Below are 16,362 nucleotides of genomic sequence, written 5' to 3'. Positions count from 1 at the left end.
CCTTTTCAACCCTTTTCCCAACCCCCAGTCCCCTTCCCTCGGTAACCACTGATCTGTTCTCTTTGTCCGTATGTTTATCTTCCACATATAGGTGAAATCATCTGGTTTTTGTCTTTGTCCATCTGGCTTATTGCACTTAACATAATACTCTCCAGGTCCATCCAAGTTGTTGTGAAGGGGAGGATTTTGTCCTTTTTTATGGCTGTGTAGTATTCCATTGTATATATATACCACATCTTCTTTATCCAGTCATTAGTCGAAGGGCACTTGGGTTGCCTCCGTGTCTTGGCTATTGTGAATAATGCTACAATATATATAGGGGTGCATAAGTCACTTTGAGTTGTTGATTTCAAGTTCTTTGGATAGATACCCAGTAGTGGGATAGCTGGGTCATAGGGTGTTTCTATTTTTAGTTTTTTGAAGAATCTCCATACTGTTTTCCATAGTGGCTGCACCAGTTTGCATTCCCGCCAGCAGTGTACAAGGGTTCCCTTTTCTCCACAACTTCTCCAACATTTGTTATTTTTTGTGTTAGTGATTATAGCCATTTTAACGGATGTAAGGTGGTATCTTAGTAGTTTTGATTTGCATTTCCCTGGTGATTAGTGATGTTGAACATCTTTCCATATGCCTGTTGGCCATCTGTATATCTTCTCTGGAGAAATGTCTGTTCGTTTCCTCTCATTGGCAAACCTTTTCAGCGATTTGAAGGCTGTGGAGTTGTTATTAATGTTCAGCCTTTTCATCAAAATCTTTTGCAAATTATTCTGCAGTACTTTTTTGGCCACAAAAACTACTTGATGTACAAAATTTGTTTGATTTTATTCCATTTACCAGTATCACCTGTCTTATACCAGCTCATTTCTACATGTAAAACATGGAGACTATTAGGTGAAATAAATGTTAAGATGTTAAACTTGGTTTCTTCTGCCAAATCAATCAGGGAAAAAACAGTAAGTATCCCAATATGATCTATTGAATTCCTCCATGGGAGTTTCTCATGATACTGAATTGAATTGAAATGGAATAGAAAATATAGACATAGTAATTTAAATTCCATTTTAGTTCTCTACCTGATTTACTTTAATCTCTTTTGCATTCTCTAATTTCTTTTAGATCCAGAGCATGTGCTTAAATTCATACATGATTGAAAGATTTCACAGCGGGTAATATAAATGCAATTAATACATTTTATTTAAATTTAATGTATAATACTCCATAAACATTTTGGAATTTTAAAATAGAAAGCAAATGTTTTCTGGGTTTTTTAAGGTCAGAATTGTATGAATTTATCTACATTCAGATAAGGTAGAATAAAAAGTACAAGGGTTCTCAACCGCAATCTACCTCCAATCCTACTTAGTCAGATTAGGCCATTCTTAGCACTGTGACAAATATTCTTCCACATATTTTTCATACATTGTATGGAGAGTTTAAACATTGTGGTGAGCTTTTTTGTTATGACTTCCTTGCACATTATATGTTAAGAGCATCAGTGATTGGGAGAGTAGTAGTGAGAACAGATTCTGGTACCGTATTGTACTTGTCAAGTACAGCTGACTTTAAAATAGAAATTCACTGCTAGTTTATGTTTAACATCTTTATAGAATTAGATCCAAGGCCAGTTTATAGAGCAAGAGCTGATAGAATAAGCTAAAATGAGAGGACAGTGTTGGGTATCTCAGTGTTGGGTATGATTTAGTCAACTATAAAATGAGATATGACCTCTGAACTACAGTCCTACTTAGAAACAGCTGGTAATAGTTGTATTTTAAATTGTGATAGAACAGCCAATAGGGAAAAGAAAATCAAACTAAAAAAGAAGCTTAATGATCATTTTTTATTTACTTTGTATCTAACAAAACCTTTTGTGATTTCATTCTATTAGCAAAGCATTCTCAATCCCAATGTTCCCAGCATTGCTGTTCCTATAAGATCTGTTCCCAGAGCTCTTATTTCAATGTCATTCAATCATTGGCTGACTACTTAACTAACGGAACAGAGACTTCAGAGGCCACACACAGTAACGAATACAAACCTTATAGCACTATTTCGGGAAAGTCAGTAAACAAACAGTAACAACAAACCCTGGGAAAGGGAGGAATATGATTTCCATAGTTGTCACATTGTATTGTTTTAAACTTCCAATTTGCAACTAAAACTTACAAGACATAAAGAAACAGGGAAGTATGGCCTATAGAAGAGAAAAATACACACAGTAGAAACTGCCCCCGAGGAAGCCCAGACATTGGGTTTATTAGACAAAAAGTTTAATTCAGCTATTACAAATATGTTCCAAAAAGTAAAGGATGTATAAAGGATGTGTAAAAAAATAAACCATCTATAAAGAATTAAATGAAAGTAAGAAAACAATGTCTCGCTATGTAGAGAATATCTAAAAAGAGAAATTGTAAAAAGAAAGCAGAAATTCTAGGGTTGAAAAGTACAATAACTGAAATTAGTTAAAAATTAGTAATAGAAATAAGAATTGGCAGAAGAAAGTATCAACTGACTTGAAGCCCGGTCCATTGAAATTAGCTAATCTGAAGAACACACAGAAAAAATAAAAATGAACAGAGCATGAGAGACCCGTGGGATGTGATCAGGTATTTCAACATACACATAATGGCAGTCCCAGAAGGAGACGAGAGAAAGGAGCAAAAAGAACATTTGAACAAATGACTGAAATCTCTCCAAATATGATGAAAAACTTTAATCTGCATGTTGAAGAATCTCACATTCCAAGTAGGATAGATTCGATCCATACCTAGACACATCATAGCCCAACAGTCAAAAACCAAAGACATAAAAAGAATCTTTTTTTTTTTCCCCAAGGAAGATTAGCCCTGAGCTAACATCTGCTGCCAATCCTCCTCTTTTTGCTGAGGAAGACTGACCCTGAGCTAACATCCGTGCCCATCCTCCTCTACTTTATATGTGGGATGCCTACCACAGCGTAGCTTGCCAAGCGGTGCCATGTCCACACCCAGGATCCGAACCGGCAAACCCTGGGCCGCTGAAGTGGAACGTAAGCATTTAACTGCTCTGCCACCTCACTGGCCCCATAAAGAGAATCTTAAAACAGCAGGAAAAAAGTGAATCCTCGTGTATGTAGGATCCTCAATGCTATTAACAACTGACTTCTCATCAGAATCCATGAGGCCAGTGAGCGGTGGGATGAAATATTCCAAATGCTGCAAGAAATGGACTATCAACCAGGAATTCTGTATCCAGCAAAACTATCCTTTAGAGACAAAGGAGAAATTAAGACTTTCTAAGATAAACAAAAGCTGAGATAAATCTGTCACTAAGAAATACTGAAAGGCTCTTCAGACTGAAATAAGAATGCTAGGCAGTATTTCAAATCCACACAAAGAATTAGAGCACCAGTAAAGGTAACTACATAGGTGAATATAAAAGTCAGTAAACATGTATCTTTGTTTGTAGCTCTTTTGTCTTTTAAATAAAGCAGTAATTATAAAACTGTGTTGATGGGCTTATAATGTATAAAGATGTAATTTGCACGATAATAGTACAAAAGGAAGGGAGGGAATGGAGGGATAGTGGAGCAAAGTTTTGGTATACTATTGAAATTAAATTGGTAAGTCTAACCTGTTGAGTTTCTTTTGAGATAAAATTCATAATTTTTTAAAGTCTACAATTCAGTGAGTTTTCGTATATTCACCATGTTGTGCAACCATCACCAATATCTAGTTCCAGAATATTTGGAAAAGAAAGAAAAACCCCATACTTCCCAAATCCTCCTCCACATTCCCTGGCATCCACTAATCTTTCTGTCTCTGGATTTACCTATTCTGGATATTTCATATAAATGGAATAATACAATATGTAGCCTTTTGTATCTGGCTTCTTTCACTTAGCATAGTGTTTTCAAGGTTCATCTGTGTTGTAGTGTATACCAGTACTACTTTTTTTTTTCTTTTTTTTTTTTACTGAGAAAGATTTGCCCTCAGCTCACATCTGTTGCTAATCTTCTTTTCGCTTGAGGAAGATTTGCCCTGAGCTAACATCTATGCCAGTCTTCCTCTGTTTTGTATGTAGGTTGCTGCCACAGCATGGCCACCAACAAGTGGGTAGGTCTATGCCTGGGAACTGAACCCAGGCTGCCGAAGTAGAGCACACTGAACTTAACCATTAGGCCATGTGGCTGGCCCCCTACTTCATTTTTTTAAATTCCTGAATACTATTCCATTGTCTGGATTGTGGTTATCAATAGATGGACATTTGGATTTCCACTTTTTTGCTATTATGAATAATGCTGCTATGAACATTCATGTACAAGCTTTTGTGTAAAGATATGTATTCTGTTTCAACCCCAACTGAGTGTACTGTATTACAGTTCAATTCTGACACTAATCACCTGCAGTTAGCACAGACCCCACAAGTTAAGGGCTCAGTCCTTCACAAGACTGACCCTAATTCAGACACTGCCACAATTTCAAGAGGGCCCCCAGGCTACCCACACTTCTGACCAACTGGCTGCAAATTTTGGGGTTCCCACGACCCCCTCATGTTCAATAAAGAGAATTGCAGTGCTTTGATAGGAGCCGTGGAAGCACAGAGGACAAGCACTCAACCCAGAATGGGGGGGGTAAGAGCTTGTCAAGGAAGACTTCCCCAAAGTAACCTCTAAGCTGTGAATGGAATTTTGAGTCATGGGTAGAGCCAGGAGAAGTTTGGAAAAGTAGGTTAGCCTGAGGGAACAGCATATATAAAGGCCTGATTTGTGTGTATGTTATGTATATATGGAGAGGTATATATACGATATAAGAATTTGAGCATCAGGTATGAAAAGTAAAAAGAAAAAGCAGAAGCAATATCATCCAGACCTTTGTAGGCCGTTTGGAATTAGAGGAGACTGTGTGTAGAAGAAAAATCAGATCCAATAAAGATCCCTAAAGAACAATAAATTTTAATGAATGACAGAGAAAAAAGTGTGGGAAAAGAAGGAGAAACTAAGAAGCATGAGGAAAATGAATAGAACATGGAAGGAGTCACCAAAACCAAAGGAAATGTGTTTGAAGAAGTTCTATCAGATGCTGCTAAAATGTTAAGAAAAGGACTTAGAAATATCCATTAGAGTCAGCAATGTGGAGTGGGTGAGCCGGGCAAGAGCTGTTTCAGGGGGTTAGTTGGGGCAAAAGTCAAGCTGCAGTAGACTGCAGAGTGAATGAGACTCAGGAAGTGGAGACAGGAAATCTTGACAAGGCTAGGGGGCAGCGGAGGCTAGGCAGAGCAGACAAGCACAAGCAGGAGGGAGGATGACTTGGCATAGTAGGATCGTTTTGTTATGATGGGGAGACGCAAGCACATTCAAACAATTTTACAATCCAGAAGAGAAAGAAAATGGTAAATTAGGCAAAATCCCAAAAAAAGTGAGAGGGAATAGGATCCCAAACACAGGAAGGAGGATCAATAGGATGAAAGAATGAATGTGTGCAGAAAAGTTCGTAAGTTTTAATGGTGGACAATTGAGAAGTTGCTGTTTGGCGGCCTGTTTTTTTCTGAGAAGTAGTAGACGTGGGCACCTGCTGACTCTCAGAGACGTGGTGGTTGGTTCTCTGTTTAAGGAGAGTGCAACAGACTTGGGATAGGCACAGCAGAGAATGGGGAAGCGCTGAAGTAGGGAAACCTAATTGGTTTCTGGATGGTGGTGATTTGTCCTGAGATTGAAACTTAGAAATTTGCAGTGGCACAGGGGCACTCTGATAGATAATTTTCTGTATCCGTATTCAGCAGCTTGGAGGTAACTATAGGAAGGGAGAAATTTATATTGAATCAGGGTTATGGTCTTTGCCAGGTGAGTGCAATGAAAGGCTAGAAGTTAGGTGGTAATATGATGGATCAAGGACTCTAGGCTGGATAGGGAAAGCAGGGAGGACAATAGGAAGGTGATGGATTGGGAGAAAATAGGGGTCAGTGACAGGAAGTGCTGTGGAGTTTTAGAGCAGGTAGAAGTAATGGGAGGGGACACTCGCTATAGTGGACACTAGTGACTGGCCTAAACCTATTATGTTACTCAGGTTTTCAGACACTGTCCATGTGTGGTTCATTAAGGTTCCTTGTTTTATCTGTTCACTCCTTTTGGCCAGTTCACTATTTATAAGCACCTATGTTTTAAGGTAGAACCCAGAAATCATAGCTGATAAAAATCATCACCACTATCAGTGCTTCTGGAGGAAAAAATTAAATATGTAAAGTTTTTAAGTTACCTATAGGCTATTCTTTTCTGTGCTTGTATTTTTACTCATTTAAAGTATGAGCTGCCAGGTATGACTTACACAGGGAGATATGCATCACTGCCTACATTAGAACCCTCTTCCCATCCCCTCCTATCCTCCATCCCTCCGAATTCTCCTAAATTTCCTCAGCCAACCTGTCACTAAAACATGATACTCCATAATTTCAGTTAAGTTGGAATATTGTCCCTTGCTTAAATACAGATACTCTTGGGAGGGGCAATATTAATATGTTAAGCCTTTATCAATCATTAAGACATTTGTGGTAAAGCGTTTGGTCTGTATTACCAGTAAGCTACTTTGCTAAGATGAGATTTCTACATCCCCAGGGAGGAAGTAGAGTAAGAGATCCATGTCACTGGTGGGGATTGGGCAGGCCAGATCACAATACCTAGAGCTGACAGGAGAGTCCCATGAGAGGAAGAGAACATTGTGAGTAGGAAGAAAATTTAACTGGGAGATGGGAGAAGGCAATAGCAAATGTTAATTTCACCATTTTTGCTGAGGTTCAACCCTGTATAGGAAAATCCTCTCTATGGCCAAGTTGCCAGCACTTCCCATGATTTCCTCTGACAGATTCTGGTAGGCGTGTATGCCCCTCTGCTTTACCTCCCTGTGTTTCAGATTTTCTGTGACACAGCTTTTACATCCTCATTGTGGCAGCAGATATGCTCAGACTGGCTGTGCTAAATCATTTCAACAGTGTCTGGATCTGTAGATGATGAGTGTCAAAAGCCTTTTAGTTAAAATCCTCCAGTTAACGGGGTAAGACTCATTATAACTTCCTTTTGTGTGTTATGATGCACAGGTGAGATACTGAGAGGCATGTGGGATGCTATAGTTCCTAGTTTGATTTCCTTTTTCCTATTGTGTCTGTCTTTTATTTGGGTGGATTGGTTACCTAGGAAACCGCTGCAGGGTAAAGATGGATTGGGTGTTTGGGGAATGGAATTACAGGCCCCTTCTAGAAGCAGAAGACCTGTTGGATAAAACAAAAATTAGTGAATGGCTGAGCTTGCGCTTAATTAGTGTGCTTCAGGGAGATCACACTGAGTAAGACACTACAGGAGAACCTATTTAATGCAGCGTGATTTTAAATTTAGCTTGTTTCTAATTCATTTAAATTCACCAAATACTTATTAATTTGTGCTTTGTGCCTACTGCTGCAGGCCATTCTGGGGGTTTCCAATGAAGTAGAAGGTTCAGTTCCCTCCTGAAAAGCTCATTTTCTGTTTGGGGTAAAAAGAATCTACCTTAAAATCAAGTGGACGATTGTGTGATACACAACTATAGGTATTCAGAGAATGTGGAGGATGTAAAAGATCTTGGCTAGTTGATGTGAGTGATGGATTTGAACCTATAGGTAGGAGATAATTCTTTGAGGTAAAAGAGGAAATTTAAAGACCTGGTGAAAGTTTGTACTAACAGTACCTGAATTTACAAGATTTAATAGTAGCAGTACAATTACCTTTGCAGATCTCTCCCCCCAGACAGCTTATAGAAAATGTGTGACTATGATATAAATTGTTGACCTAGACTCTTACTCAAAACATGGATTTTAGCAAAAATGTTGACCAACCACTGTTTGCACTAGCCCTTGTATAATTTTCTTCTTCTTCTTCTTGCCAAAGACCCCCTAGAACTTAGTTGTGTATTCTAGTTGCAAGTGCCTCTAGTTGAGGCATGTGGGATGCCGCCTCAGCATGGCTTGATCAGCGGTGCCATGTCCACGCCCAGGATCTGAACCAGTGAAACTCTGGGCCACCGAAGCGGAGTGGGCAAACATAACCACTCAGCCATGGGGCCAGCCCCCCTTGTATAGTTTTTTTAAGGAAAGTCTGTTTTCACTGAAAGTGACAGAGTATTAGTTTTGGAATCTCTGACCACTACAATGCTGAGCATACAAGAGACATTCAATAAAATATATGTGAATTGATTTTCTTATATACAGTGTACCTTCTGGTTGTCAGTTAACATAAGCTTTCTTTTCTTCCAGAATATAACTGCTGAATATTTGGTCTTGATTTGTGGTGATAAAGACTTTTGTAAATATAGGAGCATAACTCTTCTTTTAAAGCTGCACATCTGTCAGGTTATTTCCAAATGTCAGGTTTGCAGAAAGTATAGCTATAGTTTTCATTTTCTTACTGGTTCTATTTGTATTTATTTGGTGTGGTATGCCAGTCAGGAGAGGAGGAAAAAGCAATCCTACTCAGAAAGCTTAACAATCTACAGTCACAGAAGGTTAAGTTAAATTTGAGTCCTAATGCTCCTTGCTATGTCCACAAACGGAAAGCAAGAAAGGCAACCTAAGGATACTCAGAAATATTTTGGAGAGATATTTTAGTTATGATTTACTGAACCTACAGTTTTAAATACTTGCCAGCAAAAAAAAATAATAATAATTCTCAAATGTAAGTCTAAGTCCACTAGCTATATAGAATTACCAGTGAAACTTTGTATTTTAAATTAAGTCATGAGGAAAGTTGCTGCTATAATCAGAATGCACAATATTGCATTTTGTCAGATGGTCTTTCATTGCCTGTTGTCTGTTCTTATTGCAGTTACAGCTTGTATAAATGGGATAGTGACTACAGAGGGTAATTTGTTAGAGGTCTTTTGCTGAATGATGAGGAGTAGTTTCCTGTTAGACGTTCTTGAGCATTGCTGTGAATGCCTTCTTTATTTCCAAACTTATAATAAAATGCCTTATCGTTATAAAACATCCCTCTTCCCCAAGTTTTCTCTCCAAGGAAGCTTTTTAGTGTTTCAAATTAAGAACAATTATGTAACTCCGTAGTGTCTACTTACCCCTACCCTCTCCCCTTTTCTGGTTTCAAGCAATTACCATGATACTTTAAAGGTTAGCAGTTGAGTGTCCAAAACTTTGAACTGATTTACTTTTCTTTGGCCTGTGAAATCACTCAGCTCCAAGCAGCAGCTAGAAGGAGGGATAGTGTGTGGCCTTATTGTGAAGGTTTGCTTGCTTTCTGTCCCTCTCCCACCCCCCATCTGCCTCCATTCTGCTGAGGATGATTCCATAATTATAATGCTGTTTGCACCTATATGGAGATCACAAGATGGGCCTAATTATTAGATGATTCAATAGAAAAAGGTACACCTTGTTTATCTGAGTTTTCTTCTTCCACTCTACCTAAAGAGTTATCGTCAGGGTTAGCATTAAAGGAAACAATGACTTGATTTTGAGAGAACTAATTTTTCGCTTCAATTTCTAAAAATGCATCAATGGCTAGACACAAGTTGCAGGAAAGCCCCCTCTCTCCAACTGCCCCCCCTACCCACACATACATCCATATACACAGACCCAGCCCTGGTCTGTCTCTCCCACCAAGGCACAGCTTCCCAGAATGCCCTGAGGAATTTCAGTGACTGTCCTCAGAAAAGGCGCTGATGTTCACGGCGAGTGCTGTGATTTTGAGGTTAATGTCTTGTTGTTGTTGTTGTTCATACTGAGACAATGATTAAGACCAAAAAAAGATGCAGAAATATATTGTCTTTTAAGTGGCTCCAGAAATTTCTTTTCTTGTACTTTTGGCAACTGTTTTCCATTTGCAGGTGCTCTTAAAGAGGGAAACAAGTTTTTACTCAAAGTAACATTTTAATTGTTCTTCTTAGTGGGGAAGAGGATAAAACAATTAGTCTTTCACCTTCCTTATCTAGGTTTTCTCTACCAAATACGATATAGGGGTTCCTTGGGTTTGACATAAAAGCATGTTTATGTAAAAATAGCACTTGATGTTTTACAAAAATTACTTTTATAGTATTTAAATGGGAGAGGGGGCACTTTAAAAATTACCACTAATGCCTTCATGCTCCTCTGCTGAAGCATGCTAGTGATGGTTTGGCAATGTAAACACTTGTACATTGTACAAAAATTGAGCTTACCAAATGGGGGGAACCTACTATTTTTTCCAACATTTTCTTGATTTTAATGGCAAAGTAACTATATTGTAATATTCTCAGAGATTTTAACTTTAATCAAATATATTGGTTCTAGTATTTAATCCATTATTTAATGTTATTTATATATTATGATTAGACATATTTCAAGTTTGCCTCAATTTCCTGAAAAATGTTTTTCGATTCTGCCAAAATAAAATAATATATGTTGAGTCTTAGATCTGGGAAGAGAAAACTTCCAGTTCTTTCTGCTGGTATGTAAGCTCAGCAAGAGCAGGAACTTCATCTATCTTGTTCACTGTTACTTCCCTGGAGTCTAGAACAGTGCCTGACACAAGTACTCAGATAGTATCTGTTTAATGAATGAACTGCCTTTCATGGCTTTTGTGGGTTTTGTTTGTTTTTTTTTTAAACAAGTTCACTTTGTATGTTGAGCCGAGTATTATTACATTGTGACTACCGCAGAATGCTGAGGAGTAGGACTCAGTGGAATTAAGTGCTTGAATGACCCACACGGAGAGAAATAAGATTTAAGGACGAAAGGGGTTTGGTAGGAATATTCCCTGGGTACGCCAAACCCACTAAAATAGTCCCACCTTTCATCCCCGCAGGAGCACTCACTGTGGGCCTTGTGCGACAGTGTCAAACAATCCATGGACGAGACCGGACGTGCATCCCACCTCGGCTTCCCCCAGAGTGGGTCACCACACTGTTTTTTATCATCATGGGAATCATTTCATTGACTGTCACATGTGGTTTGCTGGTGGCTTCCCACTGGCGAAGAGAAGCTACAAAATATGCTCGATGGATAGCATTCACTGGAAGTAAGTAACCTGTGCTTACTAAATTTATAGAGAAGGCACGCACACTGGTATTTTTATGAAGATAATCAAGAATCGGTAATAAGGACTCCATAATCACCGAAGAGCACCACTTGCATACGGCCGTCAGACTCTAGGCAGTCCCATCAGCTCTTCAGAATTCTCACCACAAGACCAGGACATCCAAACCCTTAATTCCTTTGTATGAAATGCTGTTTTAATGAATTTTGTTTTTGCTCACATTGTGACATAAGTGTTCCAGGTCTGTGACTCAGAGCTACAACTAACTTGAGTCTTTTTTCTTCTTGAAGGTGTTCATATCTTCTATCAAATAAAGATAAATCTAGAAGAAAATATACAGAAATATAACTTAGATTAAGGTGGTGATTTGCTTTTCAATATCCCAGATTCTGAGTTTCTGCTGTGAGTCGTTGTGTGACCATTGAAAAATCAACACATTTGGTTATTTAATGATTGTTTATCAACACTTTTTACTCCATTAAGCTATGCCAAAGGGTATGATATATTTATATATCACACATTCTCTTGTCCTTTGCAAAATTGATTTAATTTCAGAACACATCAGAGGCTTTTCCCAAGTTAAAAGCAACAAAAATGCACACAGGAAAGATTTTCTGTAATTCTGCTTTCTTACTTCTTTCTCTCTCAAGTGATTTTTCCCCCCAGGGGACATTTGTCAATGTCTGGAAATATTGCTGATTATCACAACTAAGGGGATGCTACTGGCATCTAGTGAGTAGAGGCCAGAGATTCTGCTAAACATCCTACAATGCACAGGACAGTCCCCCACAACAAAGACTTACCTGACCCAAAATGGCAATAGGGCCCTGTTGAGAAACCGTGCTCTAAAGAACAGGATAACGATACCTATGCCAAATACTATGGGATTTAACTTCTAATTCAATGCCTTATAATCATCTCAGGTTCGCGTAAGTTTTAAAAAATGAATATTATAACAGCGCTTACTTTCACTTGATATTTTCATTTAGAACTTGTATGATAGGGGTAAGGCATAATCCCACCTATCTGTATTAATGTCAAAACTCAATTTATCCTTAAAGACCATAGGATAGGGATGTAGTTCGTGAGTCTCTGTTTCTCCCTATCTCTCTGTGAAACTCTTTCTCTTGAATGTATATGTTTTTGTCCCTGTTGTTTTAATTTTGTCTCTATATCTCCCTTAATTTTAAAATTTAGAGCAAATTGCCTATGAAATAAAAAGTCTTCCTTTCTTGTTAAGAAATGTGAAACAAGTTGATGATCTTGTTTGAGGTCAAACAGACCTCCCAATACATTTCTTTTCTAAATAGTAGGCCCCAGAGGCAGTTGTAGAGACTGTGCCACTAAATTAAAGGGTGTTGATGAGGAATTTAAAGAGAATCTTTACTCACAGATAAAGTTACTTATCCAGATAGAATTCTCTCTTTCAGAAGTAAAAGAAAGTCAAAGAAGAACGATTTAGTTGAAATTTGGGAATGCATATGTTCTGAATGCCAAAAATCTAAAATATAATATAGCAAAGTAGTATGAGTCAAAGAAAGTATTAATATGCTTACATGAGCCATTGGTTGTGGTGACCCAATAAAGGGAAAGTACTAGGATTACCTTGTTTCTCATTTCTCTTCAGAGAATATTTAAGTGTATGTAACTACTTTCAAACGCAATGTGTTTTTCCTTTATTTTTTAGTTAAATAATTTAACTTTAAAAAATAATATGTACATGTGATACATAATTCAAAGCCTATGAAAGGATTACCAAGTGAAAAGTAAGTCTAATTTGTGGTCCTGTCACCCAGCCATCCAATCCCTCTTTCCTGGAAGCAACCATTATTACTAATTTCTGGGATCCCTATCAGAGGTATTCTATGCATAAAACATATATGTATATGTGTGAGTGCTGTATAAATTTGTATTTATTCTATTCTTTACCTTGTTTTTTTAGCTCCACAGTATCTTGGAGTTAATGTCATCTAAGTAAGCATAGAGGTGCATTACTCTTCTTAGCTTCCTTAACTGCATTATTTTTGTTACAGGAGCTAGTTGGCTGGGGTGGCAGTCCTGAGAGGGATTGGGCTCCCCCTAGTGTTTCCATTCAGCTTTTGAAAATGTACTTCAACTCTATTGTATTAATTTCTATTCCAGTTAAGCTGTAGTTTTGGTAAGAATGTAAGGGCAACATTTTCTGATGAGTTTACCCAGTGGGGAAATAGCTCTCAGAGGAGAGCCGCACGTGATGGGGCTTTCCTATGGGGACAAGTGTAACAAAAGATGTTCTTTTTCTTCAAGTCTGACCATTGTCCTTTCCTCTGTCGCCCTAATTTACATCCTCATCCACAAGAACACCCAATATCTGAGTCTCACCACTGAGAAATCTGTGCCATGGAGGATATGAAGTTATGTCTTTACAGGCTTATTTAGGACCTAGAACTTAATTGTCAAAAGTTGATAGATATTGTCAGCATTAATTATATTTTAAGATCTAAAGTAACGTCACAAGTCTCAATAGCTTAGAAGAAAACTCATTCACCTACACTAAATCTTCCCAGGAAATATAGAGAACCTAATTCCTTGGATTAGAAACCAAGATTAGATTGAATAGGAGTTCATTGCTTCCTTAAAATTTGATTAAGCCTTTCTTAACCAATTTAGAAAATATTTAACTCATAAAATATTAAACTCTACTTTAAATATAGTCATTAAATGATTACTCTGTTTAAAGGATAGATTTTTATTTTACAATAGAAAATAGGAAAGGATAAGAATAAAGTTGGCAAATCAATTAACAGAATGAACGACTGTAATATCTGCATATTTCTGAAGCACTTGTAAATTATTTTAGTATTTCTTGAGATTAGATTAGTCAACATTAAGAAACAAACTATTTTTAAAACAATAGTCTTGTCACATTGTTTTTTATTAGATCATGTATAGCTACTTAGATTATAGTTTCATTTTATTTACCAAACCATATTAAGACATAAGAACCATTAGAAATTGGTAGCAGATAACACTGATAAGTGGGCATTGACAGCACTAATAAAGTTATTTACTACTGACTATACAACAGAAAGGCCAAAAAACCTAATACTTAATAACTAAATTTTTCATTTGTTCTATAGTAGGTATCCAAGAGAATCCAAATGCATTCATGTAGCATTATTTGGTTTGGTCGTTTGCCCAAAATGAAATAGGTTCTGTGTCTGTATAATATAAAATAATCCACTGAAATGGTGCAAAGCACGCAAGAGTGTCAATGTTTTTCTTAAGCTAGTGTATTACTTAAGAAAATGTTACCTTTCAATACATTTCTGGAGCTATTCCTTCCAGGAAAAGATTCCTAATTGGCTTTTAAGGACTCTTCTATTAAACTTTGTTGCTGGATTAACACAAAAATAATTTAGGACAAGTGTCAACTGAGATGTTTATCCAGAACTCGGGCAGTATTCCTGGGGATAGGTTTAACTTGGAAAAGGTTTCTCGTTCAGTTAATAAGGGAAAGCTTCAACTCTTCATATGCAGTGCCTGTAGTAATCTATCTTCACATTACACTGAAGAAATGTTTATGCTTCCAAAGAAATTTGAAGGACTATGAACATTTGACGAATGTGCTTTCAAAAAGCATAAGATAGGTTCTTGGAAAAGCTAGCCTATGCATAGGTTACTTTGTGTTCGCTAAGAAGAGCACAGGGGAGCATGCTGTTTTAGCAAACAGCGGACTGTGGAATTACTTCTACCCAGACACTGGGTTTTCTGATATCTTTCTAGAAACATTTTAGCAAATAATATATTTCATTGTGTTTGTATACAATAATCAAAGAACATTTCCCCATCCTTCCCCACTTTAACCCCTGGGTATCCAGAAACTAACAGAGATTTTTATTTTTTTGAACATTGAGCATGATGAGAGAACCACTCTGACAATTTGCTAATCATCCTACAAGTCTGAGGTTCTTTCCACTAGCTGATTTTAAATCAAAGATAAATGGTACCTATGTTTGTTTGTACGTTTCCCCCAATCCCTTCTAAGTAATACTAACTGAGAGGAACAGAGAATTAGCAAAATAATAACTATGATGATAGTCTGCAACATTTATTTAGCACTTACCATTAATTTGGCAGTGTGCCAGGGACTTGACGTTGTTTTGTTTATCCTTCTAGTATTTGCCCCATTTTCTGAAGGGAACCAGAAGCCTAAAATTGCACAGCTAGTAAGTAGCAGTAGAGCCAGAACTTAGCCCCTATCTGATTCTAGCCAGAGCCCTTAATCACTACTTTAAATGGTCAAAAATAGCAGATGCGGGCCCTGAGTAGGTTTGGAGGCCCTTCTTACTGCTCATGTTCGAAAGTGTCCTACCAGTTATCTAAAAGGCTAACCCAGCTTTTACTGTATTTAATTGTTAGGCTTTGGGGACATTATGTGATCTGTAGTAGATACAAATCTTTTGACAAGTGGTCCAATGTTTTAACAGGTTTGACCATGTTATCAATCCACAACCCTTCCTACAAAATTCCTTTGTGCCAAATTTTCATTGTTTTCTGAATCACCAAACCGTGTTACTAATGTTGTGTTTTGGTTTGTTTTACAGTGATCCTTTTCTGTATGGCTGCCCTAATATTTCCGATAGGATTTTACATCAATGAAGTCGGAGGTCAACCTTATAAATTACCCAACAATACAGTAGTTGGGTCATCATATGTACTTTTTGTCTTATCAATTTTCTTTACAATAGTAGGACTTCTATTTGCTGGCAAAGTTTGTTTACCAGGCTGATGAATGTCTAAATTGCTTGACTCTTTTATTATTTTTTATTTTATTTTATTTTTTTATTTTTGGAGAGTTGGGAGGACAAAAGCAAGGCATCTGAGAAGTCCTCTCGGAGGAAGATGCTTAGATGAAACTGATGGTGAAAGAAAAAAAAATGCTTTGATTTGTTCTCACTATGCACTTTGGATTTAAAAACAAAAAGTGAGGCGAGCCTTTTCCGTAACCAAATACAGACAATATTGACTAATCTCCTGAGCATATTCAGGCAGTTAGGTCTGCACTGTGATAGCAACCTAGTGAAGGAGAATGCTTTATACTGAAAGCATGTGGCCCTTTGTGATTCTGTTGTTCTGTTTTTAATGTCTAATGATTCATTTGAGAAAAACAAGTCTAATTATTTATGAATCATGGTGGACCAGAGGGATGCAAGAGAAGTTCATGTGGGGCTGGCCTCACCTCCTAAGAAATTAGTGTTCACAGCTTCATTGTAATGGTATGAGCCTTTGGCACCAGAATGGATTGCCGTTGCATTACTGCACCAAGAAGCCAATAGATCAAAACTTGTTTGCTAAAA

The 16,362-nt window shown here is 37.5% G+C and overlaps 1 protein-coding gene across 1 annotated transcript in view; it reads left to right on the top strand.

Annotated features, from left to right (window-relative positions):
* The window catches only part of MOSMO (modulator of smoothened), a 64,319-nt gene extending 47,957 nt beyond the window's left edge, over positions 1-16,362 (top strand). The window contains exons 2-3 of the mRNA XM_044746663.2: positions 10,793-11,005; positions 15,610-16,362. Of these exons, the coding sequence (XP_044602598.1) occupies positions 10,793-11,005; positions 15,610-15,794 (398 nt within the window). The 3' untranslated portion in view covers positions 15,795-16,362. The remainder of the gene's footprint in view (positions 1-10,792; positions 11,006-15,609) is intronic.

The sequence above is a fragment of the Equus asinus genome, chromosome 14, assembly GCF_041296235.1.
Source record: "Equus asinus isolate D_3611 breed Donkey chromosome 14, EquAss-T2T_v2, whole genome shotgun sequence".
NCBI lineage: Eukaryota > Metazoa > Chordata > Mammalia > Perissodactyla > Equidae > Equus > Equus asinus.
The sequence above is the reverse complement of the archived record's forward strand: the minus strand, read 5'-3'. Positions and strand labels throughout refer to the sequence as shown.